At 35.2% G+C, this 21,392-nt stretch overlaps 1 protein-coding gene across 5 annotated transcripts in view; it reads left to right on the forward strand.

Moving 5' to 3' along the window:
* Positions 1-21,392, forward strand: part of LOC149779629 (sorting nexin-13-like) — a 122,111-nt gene that overhangs the window by 92,413 nt on the left and 8,306 nt on the right. For all 5 annotated transcript variants that reach the window (XM_089940418.1, XM_089940419.1, XM_089940421.1 and 2 more), the window contains 5 exons: positions 3,240-3,335; positions 9,656-9,727; positions 10,140-10,294; positions 15,312-15,380; positions 17,917-18,029. In XM_089940418.1, coding sequence (XP_089796544.1) covers positions 3,240-3,335; positions 9,656-9,727; positions 10,140-10,294; positions 15,312-15,380; positions 17,917-18,029 — 505 coding nt within the window. The remainder of the gene's footprint in view (positions 1-3,239; positions 3,336-9,655; positions 9,728-10,139; positions 10,295-15,311; positions 15,381-17,916; positions 18,030-21,392) is intronic.

Below are 21,392 nucleotides of genomic sequence, written 5' to 3' on the forward strand. Positions count from 1 at the left end.
ATTTTTAACCCGTTTACATGATAAGTCCATGAATTCTATTATAGGTCACACACTGGTATAAATATTGTGGCCAGAATGACCCAGTTCACAGTATCCTGTAGTATGTTGATTCCATACATCTTACAGATAAATAGTGAAAGTAAAGTCCATACTTTTGTGATTTGTGGTATCGGTAAATACCATTGTTGAAATGTCATCCAGTACAAAGCCCAACAGTTCATCCATCATAAATATTGTTGACTCTGACTGTCATCTATGGGTACTTATATAGTGCACTGTGACACTTTGAACATACAATCTGTGATATCTATTAAATATGTGTCGCAACTGTACATGTGCCAATTGTGAGGCATGATTACAGTGAGTTCAGATAAAATCTATTAACTGAGAACTGAACAAGTATCAGATTTGTAGCTCAATCAAAGGGTTGTTAACTGGAAAATAAAATGGGTCCTGCCTTCACAAGCTTAAGGATTAAAGTCAGATGTGCACTGAGTGGTTGGACTCTGATGCTGAACAAGTATCAAATTCACAGCTGAATCAAAGCAAAGATAAATTAAATCAAAACTTTTTTGGCACCAAACAGGCAGCACTTAATGAGGTTATCACAGAAGTTCTTGCAATGTGGCAGTCAACTGACTCTTTACGTGCCTGAATATAAGAGCACATACCATGATTATACTGATTACAGTGAAGCAAATCAAACGATTAAGGCATGAAATTTCACCTGACATAACATCTTTAATTGGTTTTTATTTTTTATGTTGCTGCCACCTGTTTGCCAACATTTTTCATTGTTTGCTATTTCACCATATATTATTTGCAGTATGTTAAGAATTTTTCTTGGTAAATCTAACAAATATGTGATTTCTTATTAAAACTATTGAATCTTATGGCATTTATTCTAAATTTCCGGGTACTAACCATATTTAACAATCATTAAAATGAGCAATAGATCAGTGTTTCATTTACCAATTTTGATCACGATTTTCTTCATGTGAAACAAACAAGGGCCAGATATTTTTGTTATTTCTGGGGAAAAACATGGGATTGATGCCTGACTCTGTGTTAAAAGCAGGTCCATGACTTAACTCTGCACAAGTTATTGAGGAAGAGGTGTGGTATCATTCCTGCATCAGTGGAGCAACACAATTTTCACAGCAGGAATTCCTGTGGGAAAACCCATTGCAGAAATTATGGTCAGCGCATATGCCAGTTCCTTATACTGATAGATTCCATGCCAGAAAATACCAGAGATCGTGAAATGGTAGCTTTTGCTAGTAACTAGAGCTAACATTTCCACCTAAAAAAGCAAGAGATAAAAGTGAGCCAACTGCAGGATTGAAGTACTCATTGTAGTCATGCTGTTGAAAATCTGCCACTATTCGATGTAAACTTTAAATTGGAGCTCGTGAGATTCTCTCCGTGGTCCTAATGATGCAACCAGACTTCATCGCTAAGAACAGACTGCCATTTGCGGAAAAGTAAAGATTGATAATCTTTTTTGTCTCAGTTGATACATCAAGAGAGGCAGCAATACAGAACTGGCCCATGCTTTCAGGCAGTACTTGAAACGCACAGAGATGGGTCAGGAAGCCTTGTAGTGTCTCTTCTTGCAAATGCTGGGAAAGTTGATACAACCCATCAAGACCATACTTCATGGTTGATGTGGTAATATGCATGGCTTACTAGGAGATCTCAGAAGATCAGATATGCCTCATGATGATTTCATCTTCATCTTTGCATTCAGTGATCACATTCAAATATAATATTTTAGTTAGAGACCTAACTGAGGCCGGTTCAGGCTTTTATCTACATGATCTAGCTTAAGAAGAGAGACACAAATTGAATCTGGTAGGTCAAATGGCTGTAGCCCAGATGACCACCAGGCCAATTTAACATTAGCACAACCTCCTGACAGGTGTAGGTTTAGCACTTTCAATGGATTCACTCATACATTTTTGCTGGATAAGGATAACTCATTCTTCTTAATTGGGTGTTATTTTCAATGGATACTTGTCTGTCCATTGTGCTGTTCTCATATTAGGGTAACAGTTTATCCTTCATGTGAGGAATCCAGCCAGGTGTCTCTGTTAAAGGTAAAATGATCAAGTCTTTCTTTCTGCTCTCACCTATTCTCATTAATGTGTGTTCAAGGGAGAGAGTAAATTTGTTTAGTAAATGGTATTTCTCTGTTGAATACATACTCAGTTGCACACACACCTGCCTGCAAATTTAAGCATTGTTGATATATCAAAAAGCTGAATGTGGTAAACATCCAATCGATGGGTCACCACCTGGGAGCTAATGGATAAGATTTTATGCCTTTCTGTCTATATGTCATATAGACAGGAAAGATGGTTTTATAGGATATTGCTGGATTTGAGAGGTAGCAGTGTTTATTTTCTTGCATTAACTTGATTGGGTACGTATTCTGGGAGAAACGTAATTTACTAAAAAAAAATTTTGATTAAAGTCCTGAAAAATGGATAAAGATAGTCCTTTTTACATTTGCTTTAATAATGTTATGCTGTTCTTTTCCCCATTAACATGGACACTGCATTCAGTTCACCCACAAAAAGTGCAAGGCATTCATAATTCAAATGTTCAGCAGCAGAAAAGAGTGGCCAGTTTCTTATTCAACATGTTTTGAGAATATGATGTCTAACATAACTGAAGCACAAGCTCAAAGTGAGTTTCTCACCTTGAGTGTACACTCAAGTTCAGATTCTCACCTTGAGTGTACACTCAGTCAGCTTTTCAACTTGAGTGTAAGTTCAGATTCTCACTTTGAGTGTACAATCAGTCAGCTTTTGAACTTGAGTGTACAATCAAGTTCAGATTCTCACCTTAATTGTGCAGTCAGATTCTCAGCTTGAGTGTACAATCAGTCAGCTTTTCAACTTGAGTGTACACTCCTTCAGCTTCTCAACTTGAGTGTACATTTAAAGTCAGCTTCTCAACTTGAGAGTACACTCATTCTCGACTTGAGTCTACATTCAAAGTCAGATTGTGCTGTTTCACTACAATTTTTGATAATTTATTCAAAGAAACTTTTCAAAAGTATATTGTTTATGGCATTTGCAAAAACTGGGATTTTACTATGCACACATGTTGAGAAGCTTTTATGTTGAACACCTATAGTAAAATTCATATTCAAAATTGTGTATGTAAGTAAGTAAAGAAATAGGATAAACTGTTTTGTGTCTCACACAGATGTTTTCTATTATGTTTTTAAGATGGACACCATAGTAAACCCCCTCAGAACAGTGGGTCATGCTGTCAAGCAGGTTCCTGATGGCTTCAGAAATCTTTCATCCGATGTCTTCAGAGGGGTCAGTAGTCTATTTTTCACATCTTTTATGTCAGCATCAGCTATATTGTGAGACTGTTCATCTTTATGTCTGTTTTATTTGTCCAATTGTCCAAACTCTATCTGGGGAGGAGTCATCAAACCATAAGTGAATCCTCTGCATGAGTGATGTTGTTTTTCCTCTCCTGGGGCCCCTGCAGTGAATTCAGAATTAAACGTACATTAGTTTTAAAATTAAAGTGACCTTTTTCAAACATAATATGATTTATAACTGTGTGTCCACTTATAGCTGGAAGACGTGTTATAAATAGACTTGGGTTTCTGACCCTAGAGTCACTGTCCAGAAGGAGTGGGTGTAGGGGGAGTGAGGAGAGTATGAGGATAATATGTAATAAAATTTGCGGAGATTTGTTTCTTAAGTTTGCATTTCATTCTATTCAAACTTTTGCATGCATTCACACATAAAATGACATACAATATACTACTGGTAGTGACAAAATGTGACCAGCTGAACTGAATTGCCTTTTATCTTCTCAGCAGATGACATAAACTCAGGTTTTATATGATGATGTCCCCAAAAAACCTAAATTGTTTGGATTAATATGTTCATTGTTTTATCATTTCACTAAATTAATTAACATTGTAAAGACTTCCTGCTGCTAAAATATTTATATCATCGTTTATGGCACATGACATCATATATCAAAATGGAGGAACATATCAATATTTGTGAAAGGCAACTGGCATGAAATCGGGCAAAAAATTTAAGAAGTTTGCTCAGAAAGCATCTGGAAACCTTTGTTTTGAACAATGAGATAGGTGAGAATGATGGACTGCTCTCTGGAAACAATTTAAGGAGCGCGACAGCACACGAGCAATCAGGCTCCTCAAAACACAAACCCTGATTATGGTAGATGTCCACCTCATCTTTTGTCTATTCAAACCCTGATTATGGTAATGTCCACCTCATCTTTTGTCTATTCAAACCCTGATTATGGTAATGTCCACCTCATCTTTTGTCTATTCAAACTCTGATTATGGTAGATGTCCACCTCATCTTTTGTCTATTCACTTTATCATAGATTTTATTGCAGCCATAATAGGTTTGATGACACTCCTCACTGATTTTATTGTATTCACCCAGCAAGTCATCACACTGAACAAACTGATTGGAAAATTCCTGACACTAATAACCTGACCATGGCTGGCAAAGTTAAATGAGACAGTAGTATTGCTGCAGTAATCAGAGTGAACACATGGATAATATTTTTCACAATCCAAGAATTAATATAAAAGGTTCCCAATAAACAGGAAATAGTATGAATTTACATCTTTTGAGGCCAAAACCTCTTCCACCTTCAGTTTGGAGTAGATCATAAAACATTTACCAGGGATACCTGTTTTAAAGCAATATAGAATATGAAGAAATATATTTTTAGCAATCAGCACAATTAGAGATTATTGTATGCCCTTGGCTAACATGTTGCTTATAGTAATTTTTGGACAACATACAGAAATTTTTGATAGATATGTGTTCAGCATATGCATAATGTAGTACAAGTTAAACAAGAAAAAAAAAAAAAATAAAAGAAGATATTTCACTTTTATTAAACTAAACTAAACAGACATACAAAAACTAAAAACTAAAGGGTATTTACTGTAGAGTAAAATACAGTTCAATTTCTAAAAGACGATGATATTTCTTTATTACTGTTTGGGGATTCATAGTGTGTTCAGGTGACTTTAAAATTAGTTTTGGTTCCCAAAGATAATGTTGTTTGGCCGATCATGTACATAATTTCAGTAATTTCTCAGTATTGGCTTGTTAAACTCTAAAATACGTGTTTGTACAGTTTCTTTGGCTACAGAATGATCTATTTTTATTTACATCAATGTCTTAAATAGGATAATTGGGTCAAAATATAAAAAGTTAGAAATTAAACTTATAGCAAAGCAATATTCACTTGATATTCTTGAAATATTTTGCAGTATTTGTTATGTCAACTGAAAGAATATACTATGCATTAATAAAGCTGTATCTGCATCAACTGAAAATAATTATGCAGGTTTAGCTGCAACTGAAAATATTTAAGTGATTATGCTTTTTCTCCACTTTTACCCATACATTTGGAAATATTGTACTTGTTAGATGTTGAAGCCAGCAATCATAAGTTTAGTTTTTGAGCTTTTAGCAAATGAATACAGCAGTGTGTGTTTTGTAGAGTCTGTATAAAAGCAGTAGGTCTGTGCCAAATACAAACATGTCACTCTTATACCTCAGTTCTTGGGAAATCATGTCACTTGTGTACTTCATGTGGAAGTGCTATACCGGCTGGATTAGAGAATGTATCTTGGATATCAGCATGTATATTTCTTGGTGTGGGAAAACATCAAGCAAAACGCTGTAAAGAGAATTGGAGAATAAAAAAAGATAACAGCATTTCAAGTATTCTTTATTCTAATGAATAGTCCATGCAATCATGTTACAGCTTGTTTCAGTGTCTTCATGTCTTATGAACCTGACGCTTACATGTGGTTTCTTTTCTTTTTTTGTTTCTGTAAAAGTAGAGTGTCTCTCACTCTGTCTCAGCAGTGGTTATTACAATCACTCTACCGTTCAGTTTTATATGTTTGGTGAAAAGTTGCTAAATATTCACAATGGATTCTTGCTTAGAAATTATCCTTCATACAGTGTTCCCTCTTTCTAATGCTATTCATAAAATTACAAATATTTAAGCATTATATTGAGGGAAGTTCCAACATGGCTTTGTTTCCTCAGTGAATATAAACAAAAATAGATGTTTTTATTGATGTGAAATCACATTGTGATTAATTGTCATGAACGAAAATGTCTAAAATGAAGCAAAAATATTTTAAGTAGTATTGATAAAACAGAATTTGACCAGTTTAATGGGATGAATCAGTATACCTTTGTTATATGAGGTAAGTGATATGATGAGGGGCATTGTATTGAGGTACCATATACCACACTGTATAGCATGGTTGAAAAATGAGAAGTGTAATGAGAACCTTTATAGTATGGGACCACTTTACCATGTTGCATAGCATGGTTGAAAGATGAGATGTATAATGAAAACCTTTGTAGTGATGGACCTTAAACCATAATGCATAGCATGGTTGAAAGATGAGATGTATAATGAAAACCTTTGTAGTGATGGACCTTATACCATAATGCATAGCATGGTTGAAAGATGAGATGTATAATGAAAACCTTTGTAGTGATGGACCTTAAACCATAATGCATAGCATGGTTGAAAGATGAGAGGTATAATGAGAACTTTTGTAGTGATGGACCACTTTACCATGTTGCATAGCATGGTTGAAAGATGAGATGTATAATGAAAACCTTTGTAGTGATGGACCTTAAACCATAATGCATAGCATGGTTGAAAGATGAGAGGTATAATGAGAACTTCTGTAGTGTTGGACCACTTTACCATGTTGCATAGCATTGGTTGAAAGATGAGATGTATAATGAAAACCTTTGTAGTGATGGACCTTAGACCATAATGCATAGCATGGTTGAAAGATGAGATGTAGAACTTTTGTAGTGTTGGACCACTTTACCATGTTGCATAGCATGGTTGAAAGATGAGATGTATAATGAAAACCTTTGTAGTGATGGACCTTAAACCATAATGCATAGCATGGTTGAAAGATGAGAGGTATAATGAGAACTTTTGTAGTGTTGGACCACTTTACCATGTTGCATAGCATTGGTTGAAGATGAGATGTATAATGAAAACCTTTGTAGTGATGGACCTTATACCATAATGCATAGCATGGTTGAAAGATGAGAGGTATAATGAGAACTTTTGTAGTGATGGACCACTTTACCATGTTGCATAGCATGGTTGAAAGATGAAAGATATACTGAGAAACTTCATAGCGTTGGACCACTTTACCATAGCATGGTTGAAAGATGAGAATGTTGCTGAGGAACTTTGTAGCGAGAGACAACATTACCATATTGTGCAACATTATTAAAGAATGAGAATTGTGCTAAAGAACCTTTTACTGAAGTACCACTTTACCATATCGTATAGCATGGTTCAAGGGTGATAATTTCGTAGTGTGAGACCACATTACCATATTGCATAGCTGGTTCAGAGGTGGCATGTAGATTTTGTAGAACACTTGTTTTGTACTTGTGAGCTAAATAAACGAAAACTTTATTCTTGAAGAGGTACAATTGAGGAGAAACTTAGCCCTTTCACCACTAAGTAACTACAAGGGAAAGACTACCATTCAACACTAAGTAACTTTCAAGATCTTAATAAATGTAGGCAACATGTTTTCAGTGACTTGTATAAATTTCATTTATTGTGATAGGAATACATATTTGGTACCATTGTAAAGAAGACAAATTCAGGTTTCTGAAAATATTCTCATAAGCAAGTTTAGCCTCACACAGATGATTATACAGGTATTTCAAAAGGTAAGTTAAAGGTAAGTTATACTGTATTCTTTATAAAATGGCCAATAAAGTGTTTAAAGTAGTAATATGTGGTCTGCTTTTTATCCATTGTGTTGTTCTTACAAATCACAGATTGAATAAATGCAATGTTATCTCAAAATTCAAGCAAATCCAAAGGTGTGTTAACGATATTTCTACAGGTATTTAAAAACTGACGTATACAAGGTTTTGTGTTCATTTCAATGGAAATAAATATGAAATAAAATGCATGTTTTGACTGTGAACCAGATTAATTTGATCCAAGAATTTCTCACTTTAGTACCAATACAGTTCATCTCTGTCAAATTTCATAACTTCATCAATATGAACAGACCATAAAATGCCTTTATTTCTGATAAGTTGACATAAGTCCAAACACTGTTTGTGTTAATTTGGGTCAGTCTCTCGCTTCAGGTGTGCACTGGTATTTGCAAATCTTGCCATTTCTGGAAACAGGTAGTTGCTTTAAAAAATAGCTGAAAATATTCAAGAGGTGTTCATGATCCATTAAATAATCATGTTGGACCTACACATTCAGTAAATATGTGAAGATTATGTTCCGATGGAGATTTTGTCATACACATTGGCGAGTTCAAAACCTTAAAATTCCTCATCATCATTATCGCCAACAATATCACACCATTCTTGTTGTATACATTCCCTCTCTTCTTGATTGATCTTTACAAGATCAAAACTGCCGATATTTTCAATTATTTAGTCCCCAGATAATTCTGATTTATCATCTGACTAGTCTGCCATTTTGGATGTACTTAGTTGACTTAGAAGATTTCCATTTATAGATTGGAAAAAAAACTTTCTTGTAAAGAACCTACCTTAAACTCTGAATGTATCCAAATAGTATGCAAATGAATCAATGTACAATTTAAATATTTACTATAGGGGAATCCCAGACATTGATCAGTCAGAGAATTTGTCGCCAAAACGAGACAAGTATGTGAGACCGGAATACCAGTGTAGTGTTGAGTGGGAGTTATTGTTCCTGGACCGCTTTACCAGTCTGTAGTGTTGAAAGGGTTAATATTACTTAAGAATGTATTGGACAAAATTAACAAATAAAGTTCCTTGAATTGACATTTAGATGCTTTATCAGTTGTTTGTTTTCTCAGGCAACGTAGCGATAAAACTAAAATTATTTTAATGCTACATTAAGAATCCAAGTCACACACACACACACACTTCTTTCTTGCCTTTTCTTCATGTCAAAAAAAGCAACTGAAGAAGGACCTACATTGGTGAGAAAGTTTAAAATCACTGCTTAAACAGTTCTATTACTATATTTACACAGTAATTTTTCTCTAAAACTTGTATGGTTTGTCATCATGTTAGACAGGTCTATGTTGCTGTATTGGTGGCTCTGAATGTTAAGTAGAAAACAGGTCATTAAGTTTGGTCACTGACAATTTGCACAGTTCAGGTTGAAAACTATTTTCGAAGAATTTAATACTTGCTTGTTTTGTTGTTTGGAGTTTTTAGGCATTTTCTTAAATTCCTCCTTACTGATTACATAAGCTTGTGCTTCAGTCTTGAACTCTTTTAAGATTTGTCCATCCCGATGGTGAGAGAAAAACATAGGACAGAGGGAAGGAAAAGGAGAGAGAGAGAAAAAGAACTGTAAAAATAAAAATAAGGCTAATCTTAAAAATGGAATTACAAGTTTCAATAACATACACAAGGATAAAGATATCCTAAATGGGAACAAAAAAAGTTTCTAAAAGTGACTGTGGTGATAAAAGTGGTATTGCGACTTTGGCGATATCAAATTATCTTCCACTGATACAATTTAGTATCTCGTGAAATATATAATAAATAACGTTGTTTAACAAGATTTTGGCATTTTATTACAGGAATTCTCAGGCTCCAAAGAGGTGGTTGGCAATTCAGATACTGGCAAAGTGGGCGCAGGGCTTGACTTGGAGGTACATCAAAAGTTATGGAGTAATTTTTCCCTTGTATTTCCTATACATTTGCACACGTAGGACTGAATTATTGGATAATAAATGACTGTGATTCTCTGCGTTTTTACATATCTTTACTTAATGAGGATGGGGTTGCTGCCGTTGAAATGGCTTAGATGAACCCAAACAGAATTCAGAAGGTTAAGATAAAGTGAAGACAAATATTTTTGTAAAACTCATTGTCTCACTGGAGTTCCAATAGTCAAGGATCACTGTTTACATTTTTGTTGTGCTTGCCTTGGTAGAAACTTGGCATAAATAATAGCATAAATAATACTTTGCCAGTTGATGAATACATTTTGGTTTCAGCATACTTTGTATTTGATTTTAAAATAGCTTGTTGTGATCTAGTATTTACTTACTTTTGCTGCAGACCATTAAGCTGGGAGACAACATTCCACTGAGGATCATGCTACTCTTGATGGATGAAGTGTTCGAGTTGAGACATAAAAACCAGTGGCTGCGAAGGCAGATAGTAAAAATACTGCGGCAGTTAATAAAGGCCACATTTGGAGATCGAATCAACAGGTGAAGGAATACAGAGTGTTACCATTTATTTTTGGTGCATTTTAAAGGGTGTTTACTACAAGAGAAATTCCATTATCAAGACATCAGCTTTCAATAGTTTTCAGTTAAAAGCTTGACCACCAAAGCATGATTCAGCCTTTGTTGCTTATTATTTTAGAAAACTTGCCATCCAGTTGAGAAATAACTATTACCTTCCATTAAAAAAAATGACTTTTTAAATATATTAACAGATGATTTTTTTAAACTTACAAGTTAAATAATTTAGCATATGAAAATTCAACCTCCAAAATGTTCCCATTGTTATTTCTATTCCGTCATTTTACTGTGACTGGTTTTTGTTCTTTTGATAAGACTGAAGGAGCTGCAGGTGCTCACTCCTTAGATTGCCCAACTCACAATCAAACAATCACAGGCAGCTAATTTTTATTTTATGAGTTTTGGATGATGGTATATTAAATACAGTATTTGAAAGAATGAAGGCCACTCATTGGTTGAAAATAATTACTGGAAAACATTAACATATTTACTCAGAAGAAGGCTACTTATAGTTGGCTTGAATCTACGATTACTATATGTAAATGGGATCTTACAGGGTTGGATTTTTATTGTAGACACATACAAGGGGAATTTTTGTAAAATAAAGGCACACAGCATATAATTCTCATTTTAAAAATTTTGTCATGGATGGATCATTCACAAGATGTAAGCATCATTTGCTGATCTTACGACAAATGAATAGTAATTTGGACACATATTTATGTTTCAGTCTGGGAACTGAATTATTCATTGGGTCCCAAACAGGTGTGGATTGAAACCTACCATCAAAACAGTCCTGGTGTGTCCTTGGGCAAGGGGCATTACACCTGTTGCCTCAGGACTAAATAGCCTGTTTGTGCCATAAAACACCATTCAAAAACCAAAACAATCATTAGACTGGTCCCTCCAAAAGAGTCAGAACCCAGTAAATTATAGCTTGTAACCAGTCAACATACTGATATGACAGTGGTGAAAGATCTTTGGCTGAATTTTTGTCTGCTGAACAATCATCCCTGTAACAAATCAGATTTTGTTCAGCAAATATAATCAAAAAGTCTTGTTTTTTTTAATATTTAAGAAAATATTTTTGTTATCAAATTTGGAATGTTGGAGTTTCTCAAAATATCAGAGATGGTGAAGAAATGATCTTATCATAGATTCTTGAAGAAAAAGCATTCTGCTGGTAGAACATCCATTACTTCAGGGACTTTTGTTCAGATTGTATAATCTCTTAATTTTCAAGTGTAAACAACAGTCATTTATTTGTTGCCCATAAATTTTGTCAAAATAAGTAATTTATATAAGTAAGGTATGCATATGGCTGCCAGCCTGTTTCAATTATATCGGTGGTTTTCTTGTAAAATGTTGCATTGCTAGGAGAATGGCAAAGTTGATAAGAATCACTTGTATCACATATTACACATCATGTTCATTTACTGATAATGCTGGTAAAAGTTTCTTTAATCTATATTTTTTACCTTTAAAAAACATGCATTAACAGAATCTTTATTCAGCAACATTTTATTTGTATGTAAGATAGCTTGCCAGTGGTTCAGTGATTATTACCGGGGTTTGCCTGAGTTTTCCCTCGACCAGTTATACTGGCTGTCATGTATAGCCTGTCATATGCAGAAATATGGTGTTAAACCCTATACAACAACAAAAATTCTAAAGAAACACCATTTCAAGCTTGTAAGCCACTCCACTGTTTTATAGTCATTGTATATCCTACAAAAAGCATCCTATGTGCTTGCAGTGTTATAGCCAAGAATGGGTAAGTGGGGTCCAGGGGTTCCAACTAGGTATAAAAAGATTCTCAAGGGATACCAGCTAGGTATAAAAAAGTGGGCTTCAGGAGTACCAACATGGTTGAAGTGGACTCCAGGGTACTAAGTAGAAGTGGTGTCTAGGAGTACCATCTTGGTAAAAGTGGCATCCAGGGGTAACCAACTTAGTAGAACAAAGTACTTTCAAGGGTAACCAACTTAGTAGAACAAAGTACTATTCAAGGGTTACCAACTTGATAAAAATGTGGGGTCCATGGTGGTAAATAAGTAAATGTTGGGTCCAGGGTTACCAACTTGGTAAAAGTGGGGTCTAGGGTATTAACTTGAAAAAAGTGGGGTCAAGGGGTACCAACCTGGTAAAAAAAAGTATTGAGATAAACTTTTTCTTGTTCATAGAAAACAATTGAAGCACATTTCTTAATCAGCATCCCTTGCTGTATGCCTTCAAGCCAGGATTTTATTTTCTCATGCTTGAATATCAATTCCATGCTAGAATTTATTATTTCAGTAAACCAGCTTGGGATGAGATCGGTCCAATCAGTGTAAAAGAACCATAATCATGATTTTATCTTTATTTTCTGGTGTCTTGTTGGTGTGACCTAGAAACACCATTCTTGTGTCAAAGATGAAAAATAAGTGTTAGAGGTGTAGCCTGAAATGAACTCTTTTCATGTCCAGACAGTATCTCTGGTTTTATTAACTATTTTGACATTATTTACATGTGTGTAGCAGTACAAAACAGTATCAAAATGATCCTTGAGGACATTTTACTGAAATTGTTGGAAATATTCAGTAGGGGCTGTTCCATTTAAATATAAATGGTACCCAGGGAAGGCACTATTTAAAAATATATCCCAGCATACTCTGATTAGAAATTTCATATGAAAACAGTACAAATTTTTTAATTGCATCTATGTGTTACTACCTTGCATTAAAAGTGCCAAAGTACAATTTAGCAGAACAGCCCTTAAAATAAGTCTTATAATCTAAATTCTAAGGTAAAAAGAAACAGCACATTGTCAGTGGCTTACATTTAATGGTCAGCTGTAAACTGAATTCTGTCATAATGATAGTTTAAATAACACACAATACACAGGTTCAGTATAAAATTTATTGTAAATATAAAAAATCTTTGGCATAATGGGGGCAAATCCTGTCACAGCACACTGCACCAGCCAAGCTCTGAATTGTTTCTGTAGGAATACTTCAGGAAGGGAATTTGTAGGATTGTGAAGAATGTCCGACACCTGTATCTGGAGCCGCAAGGGGCTGATATGAGGTATATAGGGGCACTGATAACCGGAACTCTATAAATCTGATCCTGAGGATTGCTATGATAACAAATATCAGCCGATACTCCATACTTGCACCGTAGGAAGCAGGTATGAAGTATATGGGCATAATAGTTGAATACATTTAAGTACTGACACAAATAGGGGGTCAAAAGCAAAGTTGTAAATGCATGAAACTTGGTAACATAGCCGATTTGACAAAGGGCCCCTAGAACAGAGCTGGAACAGTATGCTATGCAAGAAATGTCCCAAATAAACAACATGGTGGAAAGAGGAGAGGTGGGTGATTTTTTCCGCAAATAATGTTAAAAATTAAATGCAGCATCTGCACTGAGATGAATGCATCTCTACAGGTGTATCAGTTATATGAATGACGCCTAACTGACACAAGTTTGATCACATGCTTCAACTCAGTCATCTGATTGGTTCAAAATGACAGCGTATTTAAATTTAGTTACTTGCTTATTAACATATATTGGCTGCAATGACATAATGTCTGGGCAGAGAACCATAGTAGACAAAGAGGGGCCCTGCAAGGAGCCAGAGAAGGATGCACTGTGTATTACTTAAACTACATTTAACCAATTAAATTATAAGTAATGATGTACAGCAAATGAAACAGTCCATTGTCAATGGCTTACATTTAATTGTCAGTTGTAAACTGAATTCTGTCATGGTAATAGGTAATGATGTAAAGCAAATGAAACAGCACGTTGTCAGTGGCTTTCATTTAATTTTCAGCTGTAAACTGAATTCTGTCATAATAATAGGTAATGATGTACGGTACATTGTCAGTAACTTACATTTAATTGTCACCTGTATGCCTGACAGGCAAATTGGAGGAAGATAGTTTGATTAATTGGTATTCTTCTATTTATTGTGTACCACATACATTTTGCAGCCTTATTTACAAGTTTTACCTGTATCTTTTGTCGCACAACTTTTACAGAATGTTCACATTTTTACCTGTTACATTTTATCTTGTAGTTAATGTTTACATTTATTTGAAAGGGTTTATCTTCCTGAAGTTTTGTGTAATTCTTCATTTGTAGTGTTTTGGAAATTTACTTTTAATTGGCACCATATAGCTGTACCGCTCCGGTGGCCTAATGGTTAGAGTGTCCGCCTAGGATGCTGGAGATCATGGGTTTGATCGCCAGCCAAGTCATACCAAAGACTTATAAAAATGGTACTAATAGCTGCCTCGCTTGGCGCTCAGCATTAAGAGGTTAGTTTTAGGACTGGTCGGCCTGGTGTCAGGATAATGTGACTGGGTGGGACATTGTGCTACATGTCTGTGACATGATGCCCCAGTGCTAAGCATCAGTATAAACTGCCACACTGCAGATATGGTAGTGATATGACTGAAAAATTGTTAAAGCTACGTTAAAAATCCGAATCACACACACACATTCACACACACCATGTAGCTGTTACTGTGCTGAGATGTTTGCTGAACCTAATATATACATACATACAAATATCTTTTGGGGCATTTTCCATAAGCGCTTGCTTTTACCGATAGATCTAATTAATTCTGAACACAGTAAAAGCATCTTTATATGCAGGTAAAGATAAGCTTGGGGATAAAAATAGATGGTTCTTTCTTAAAGGGTAATTGTAAGGGATTGTCATTGTACAATCATGAAAGTGTCCTTTACATAGATGTGTCCTTGAAAACAGGCTTCTTTGTGTGTTGAATAATGATGCAATAAACCTATCATGTCGTGAAAACTATTTGGACAGCTATTTGTTGTGTCATACACTAATGAGCTCAGATGTTGTATATGTAATTATCTGTAATATTTCTGAAGCAATTTTCCCTACTTATCTCATTTTTACCCCCCACTCCACCCCATCATGCTTGGAACATGAAAATGGCATTTAATTTTATATTTCCAGGAAAATCGTGGAGCAGGTTGATTTCATGACCTCTGCAGAACAGATGGCAGAGTACATCAAGAACCTCAGGTATTTACTTCAGATCATCAGCATGTACATTCCTTCAGTTAATCTAGAAACTGTATATTCCACATTGGAAAAATAGAATGAAATCTTCATGTATATATAGCTCCATATGGATAAAATAATATAAATAAATAGATCCGGTGAGTCTGTTTTGGAATGTCAACAGATACACTGTGTGCTTTTTGGTGTGAATATCAGATAACTTTGAAAGGATATGTCCCAATGCATGAGCTACCTATGAAATGTTTACAGTATATACTGCTTATGAACCTCATTTTATTCTTGTACGGTTATAATGTATGACATATATTAGTGTCATTTTTACCCATTTTTGTGCATTACATAACATTGGAGTTGAGAAGTAGGTTAATATTCTGCTTACAAAGTAGCAATGTGTTGATCCTTGGTTAAGGATGATTGCACAGCATTTTCTGAGTCTTTACAGTGTTTCTGAACAAAATTTTGCTGTGAAAATACATGTGCTGCAACCAAAAGCTTTGTTTCTTTGCCTGAAGTTGAAGTTTCTTTGGGTTCTGATATGGTTGAATGAGGCACCTTCTGAACCATGGTCTAGAGCATCCTTGACTCGTGTTTCATGCAAAACTAACTTCATAGCCATCCAAGTCACAGTAGGCATGATACTGAGATATACTTTGTTGGTCAGTCTGAACTATCTGCAGTTCTACCATGATGGTTTGGCTTCACATGTGATAGTTTTTGCTTTCATTCCCAAGAACAGCTCATGGGACAATCAGTTCTTTGTCTTGAAACCTGTAATTTCCTTGAACCCTTTGCCTCAGGGAAATCAACAGATACTCCAAAGGATTTGAATTGATTCCTTAGGGAAACTGAGCTGATCCAAAGAGTCCAACCTCACCTGCTACCTCACCTGCTACCACTCAATGAAGGAAGGAATTTTTTTTAAGATGAGGCTTTATCATTCTGACTACAATGGGTTATCTGGTCTTTTTCATCCTAAATGCAATGGGTTATCTGCTTATTATCATCATGTGTGCAATTGGTTATTTGGTCTTTGTCATCCTGAATGCAATGGGTTATCTGCTTGTTATCATCATGTTTGCAATAGGTTATCTGGTCTTTGTCATCCTGAATGCAATGGGTTAACTGCTTGTTATCATCATGTGTGCAATTGGTTATTTGGTCTTTGTCATCCTGAATGCAATGGGTTATCTGCTTGTTATCATCATGTTTGCAATGGGTTATCTAGTCTTTGTCATCCTGAATACAATGGGTTATCTGCTTTTTAACTTCCTTAATACATTGGGTAACCTGCTCACTGTCATCCTGAATGCAATGGGTTATCTGCTTGTTATCATCATGTTTGCAATAGGTTATCTGGTCTTTGTCATCGTGAATGCAATGGGTTATCTGCTTGTTATCATCATGTTTGCAATGGGTTATCTAGTCTTTGTCATCCTGTATGCAACGGGTTATCTGTTCTTTATCATCCTGAATACAATGGGTTATCTGCTCTTTATCCTGAATACAGTGGGTTATCTGCTCAGCATACAAGGATCTGAGTCAAAACTAGATGATGTTTTTGCATATACATTTGGGGCAGTTGCCACTTGCGTACCATTTAAACACAAATGCTCCCTAACTAACATCATTGAAGCCTTTGAATGGAGTTCAAAGACAATATTGTCTAGCTTTGCCTCACAAACCTCTCATTTCAAAACGTTTAATTAGATGTGGTGGGATCTATATCAGTAGTACAGGTCATTCAGCAGCAGCATTTCCTAACGATGCAGAGTGGTCTGCTGGACTTGTGTTAGTGAAAACTTTCTCTCCAAACCATGTCCATGCATAACCCATATGCTATACCTAGCTATTGACTGACATAAGACTCAAGCTGTTTAACATTTATTAGGAGACCAGAGCTAGGACCAAATCTACCGTAATGGGATGTAAATTCCTTCACTTATCTGTTCTAGTGATATCTTGTGATCAGAGGAATATAAATCACAAAATTTTGAGAAGGATAAAATTGTCAGACTTTCAGGAGACACTTAATTCTCAAAACAGGCAGCAAATTATGCACATTGTTGGCAAACATTTTATCAGAAGTAGGTTTAGCGTACTCATTAGTGCTTCACTCGATAAAATCAGCAGAACTCTGTGGTAATTACATCATTGCCTATCAACAGTTTGGTTTTTGTAAAGTAACTTTACTGAGAATGGTTGGATTACAAGGAATTTAAGATCATTCCAGCTTTATGTTGATGTGACCTTATACAAATTCCTTTTTCAGCTGTTCAGTAATGATTTAAACTAAGTACAGTACAAGACTGCCAACCTTCTAACTTTGGTGACCTTAATTGAGTTTGATTTCCTACATTCCTTGACATCATTTAAGCATCTTGATGCCCCTTATTCCTGAATCTTCTAACTTTGGTTTCCTCAAGATCGCCTTGCTAAGGTTTGTTCGATTTCAACCACATTTTGCATGCAGCTTAATATAGACAAATTTGATACATACCTTTCCACAGCATTGTCAGGACTTGCTTTTCTATTGCAGAGACTCCTTCTGGCCTGGTGGAAGTTTGGCTGAGCCCCGGCCCCCAAGGGACCAAAACACCAGGATGAGAACTCGGGTTGTATGTAAAGCCAAAATGTTAGGAAGCATTCCAGGTATTTACCTGCTTGAATGATTGATATCATGTTCCATAAATTCTTCAGATACTTTCACTTTCAGATACATTTAATGTTATGTTATGTTGTTACCCTACACATTGGCATCAGAGATGACAAGATATATTTCTAGTCATTAAATGAACTCCTGACAGTAGTTATTTCATATGTCCAAGACATATGTATCAATTATCAAGATCACTGGCTGAAAGAACAAAAACTGTTTCCACACAATAACTTTAGTTGCCCACCAGCCTTAGTTACCAAACATTTTAAGTAGCTTGCATTTGGAGTAAGGAAGAAAGATGCTGATTTGGGGCTAAAAGTTTCAAAGTTCAAGATCACAGACTGAAAGAAGGGAACTGCTTTCACACAATAACTTGGTCTATGTACCAGATGCCTTGACCAGTCTGTGTAAATGGCTTGCATTTGAGATAAGAAGGTACGTAATTTTAGGTCAAAATATACAGTGACAAGGTGGTGATGACTTTAAGAAGAGATATGGTTTTCACACAGTATATTTATTTTTTTTATAACCAACTTTTGCTGCACAATGTGTACGAAATGTCTGGACTAAACTTTATACGTGGCATACATTTGGCACAAGGAAAACATCAATTGATTTGGGGGTTAAAAGTTTATGAGAGGGACTCCAAAAAGTAAAATGTTTTCCTTAAATAACTCAAGTTTTATGCCACAAACCATGACCAAACTATGGATGGCTTGCACCTCAGACAATAAAAGTACTCTGCACCTATTTATTTTAGTGTCAATAGAACAAAGGTCAAGGTCACCAACTGAAAGATGACAATTGGTTTCTGCAAAATAATTTGAGTTCTGTGTCTTTAATTTTAGCAAATTTTGTTTCATTTCAGACAAGGAAAACACCAATTGATTTTAGTTTCAAAAGGTCATAGGCCAAGGTCACAATGACTCCAAGAGAGTTAATTTTATTCTATATACCTAACCTAAAGTTCATTAGTAGCTTGCAGTTTTGGTGGCCTTTTTGGATGGACTGTATATGAGGCAAGGGGAAAAAAAAACTGTTGATTATGGTGGTAAAAGAGGGAAAAGATCAGGGTGACAGTAAGAGTAGGATTGTACACAAGTTCATTGGGTACCATGCATTTTAGTATCCGAGTATCAGACCAGTGAATTTGCATGAAAGAATTATAATAATACTATTTACTACATGGTAAGGAAGTATTGTACCTTTTATGGTTCTCATTTTTTTTTTATTAGATACTTTGACGCAGATTGTTTGGGTTGAGCAGTGGATAATGCCTTAGAGTACCCTTTTCCTCTAAGCTCGAAAATATCATTTGATTGAATAATATATCAATTTATTTTATGCTGATCCTTGAATTAGTGCATTTTCCAAGAGAAGTAATTTTGATAATTCAATAGATATTCTCATATATTAAATTTATAAAATGTTTCAAATAAATTTGCAATGAAGAACTTAAGATTTTACATATTTTTTGTGAGTATTTTAGTTTGTCGTGTCTGTATTCAGATAGTCTTCTGGGATGAATATACCCTAAGTCTTCATTAAAAGTACGAGTTACTATGGCTCTGTGTGAAAAATGGTGAAAGTTTAGATCCTACAGTCAAATTAGCCCAATTATTCTGACATGGTTTGTCTGTGAGCATGGCACTTTGCTTCAATTACCTTGGCACTAAATAACCTTCATATGCTGCTGTGTTGTAACACGCCAACCAAACCAGGCAGTTAATGGTATAAAAGACTTATCACACCACATCAGTCTTTGATAGATCACATATAGATTTAATGTAACTTAAAACCATTAGAATTTGGAAGTGTTTATTGAATTTCTAACTCGAGTCCTGAATAACAGTTGATGGTGGTAGCATAATGAAGGAAGATATGTTGGCACTTTTAAATATTTTTCATCGTTGGCTGATGTGTGTTCTCATCTGATGACCTGAAGTTTCGAAAGTTTCACATAAAGTCATTTTACTTAAAATATACATATATTTTTGAATATTTACATTTGTTATGTATGTCCTCGATATAACACATTAAAAACCTAGCTTACTGTCTCGCAAATGTAGATGCATAATCCTGTACAGCAGGCATAGTATACCCTTAAGTAGTGCTGTGCCAGATCTGCTCATTTGTAGAGTACTGCATGCCAAGTCATATTCATCTCTTTATTTTAATTATTGTTTTTAGTACATACAAAACTACAAATCTTACAATGTGCCTTTCCAGAGAGTCTGGCATTGCATCGTTGGCATGCATGGCATAGGTTGGCGACACCTGCTGTACAGTTTTCTTATTGGTTGGCTACTCCTATATTCACATCAGTCATAATTCATTTCTGAATCAGTAAAAGGTCTGAGTATCAGACTATACTCAAGCAGTCTGCTATGCCAAGATTCATGCCAGTCATAATCCATGTCAAAATTAGTAAAAGGTCTGGGTATCATACTACACTCAAGCAGTCTGCAACCCCTATATTCACATCAGTCATAATTCATATCTGACTCCATAAAAGGTTTGGATATCAGACTATAATCAAGCAGTCTGAAACCCCTGCATTCACATCTGTTGTAATTCACATCTGAATCAGTAAAAGATCAAGGTATTAGGCTATACTAAAACCAGTCTGTTACCCCACACTATATATTATAATCCATGAATGAATCAGTAAATGGTCTGGGTATCAGAATTTAACATACCTAAGTGCAGGCATAAAAATGGAAGCATTGACAACAGTCTGGTCATTGTGATAGCATTTGCTTAATTAAGGACACACACATGCAGTAGAAGAAAAAAATATGTAAGTGAAAATGTAAACATATAAGGATTGACTGATATTTAATTGAGCATTTACGAGATGATAAATGCAGTAGCTAGCTTGCATATGATCTGCTGTGTTCATTATATCATCAGTACTCAAAAAGTAACAGCCACTCCTTAATTAAATAAAGATGGTGACTCTACTTTGATTTTGACACTTTACAATACTGCTCAGGTGAAGATTACATCAAGATATTAGTTAACATTAATATACCTGTTACCCACGTTTTTTTGTGTGTTTGAGATGTTAGGTTCAGTGCAGATTTTTTACAGATTCTGGGCCACTATGAATAAGTTTTTGCTGGTAGCTGCACATTTCTTGAATGTCACCTTTTTGACATATTTTCATCACTGTTTTACCTGTCATTACTAAATAACAAGCAGAGGATGCAAATGTTGTGTTTCTCAACATTTTCAACCCATGTTTATCAATCATTTCAAGATTTGTGTCACATTTTCTTAATTTCTTTAATATCAGTATCTTATATGAATCATGTAATAGAACCATTACAGTCTAAAAGATTTTTATATTATCT

This window comes from Sinohyriopsis cumingii, chromosome 17 (genome assembly GCF_028554795.1).
Source record: "Sinohyriopsis cumingii isolate HCF-2022 chromosome 17, ASM2855479v2, whole genome shotgun sequence".
Taxonomy (NCBI): Eukaryota; Metazoa; Mollusca; class Bivalvia; order Unionida; family Unionidae; genus Sinohyriopsis; species Sinohyriopsis cumingii.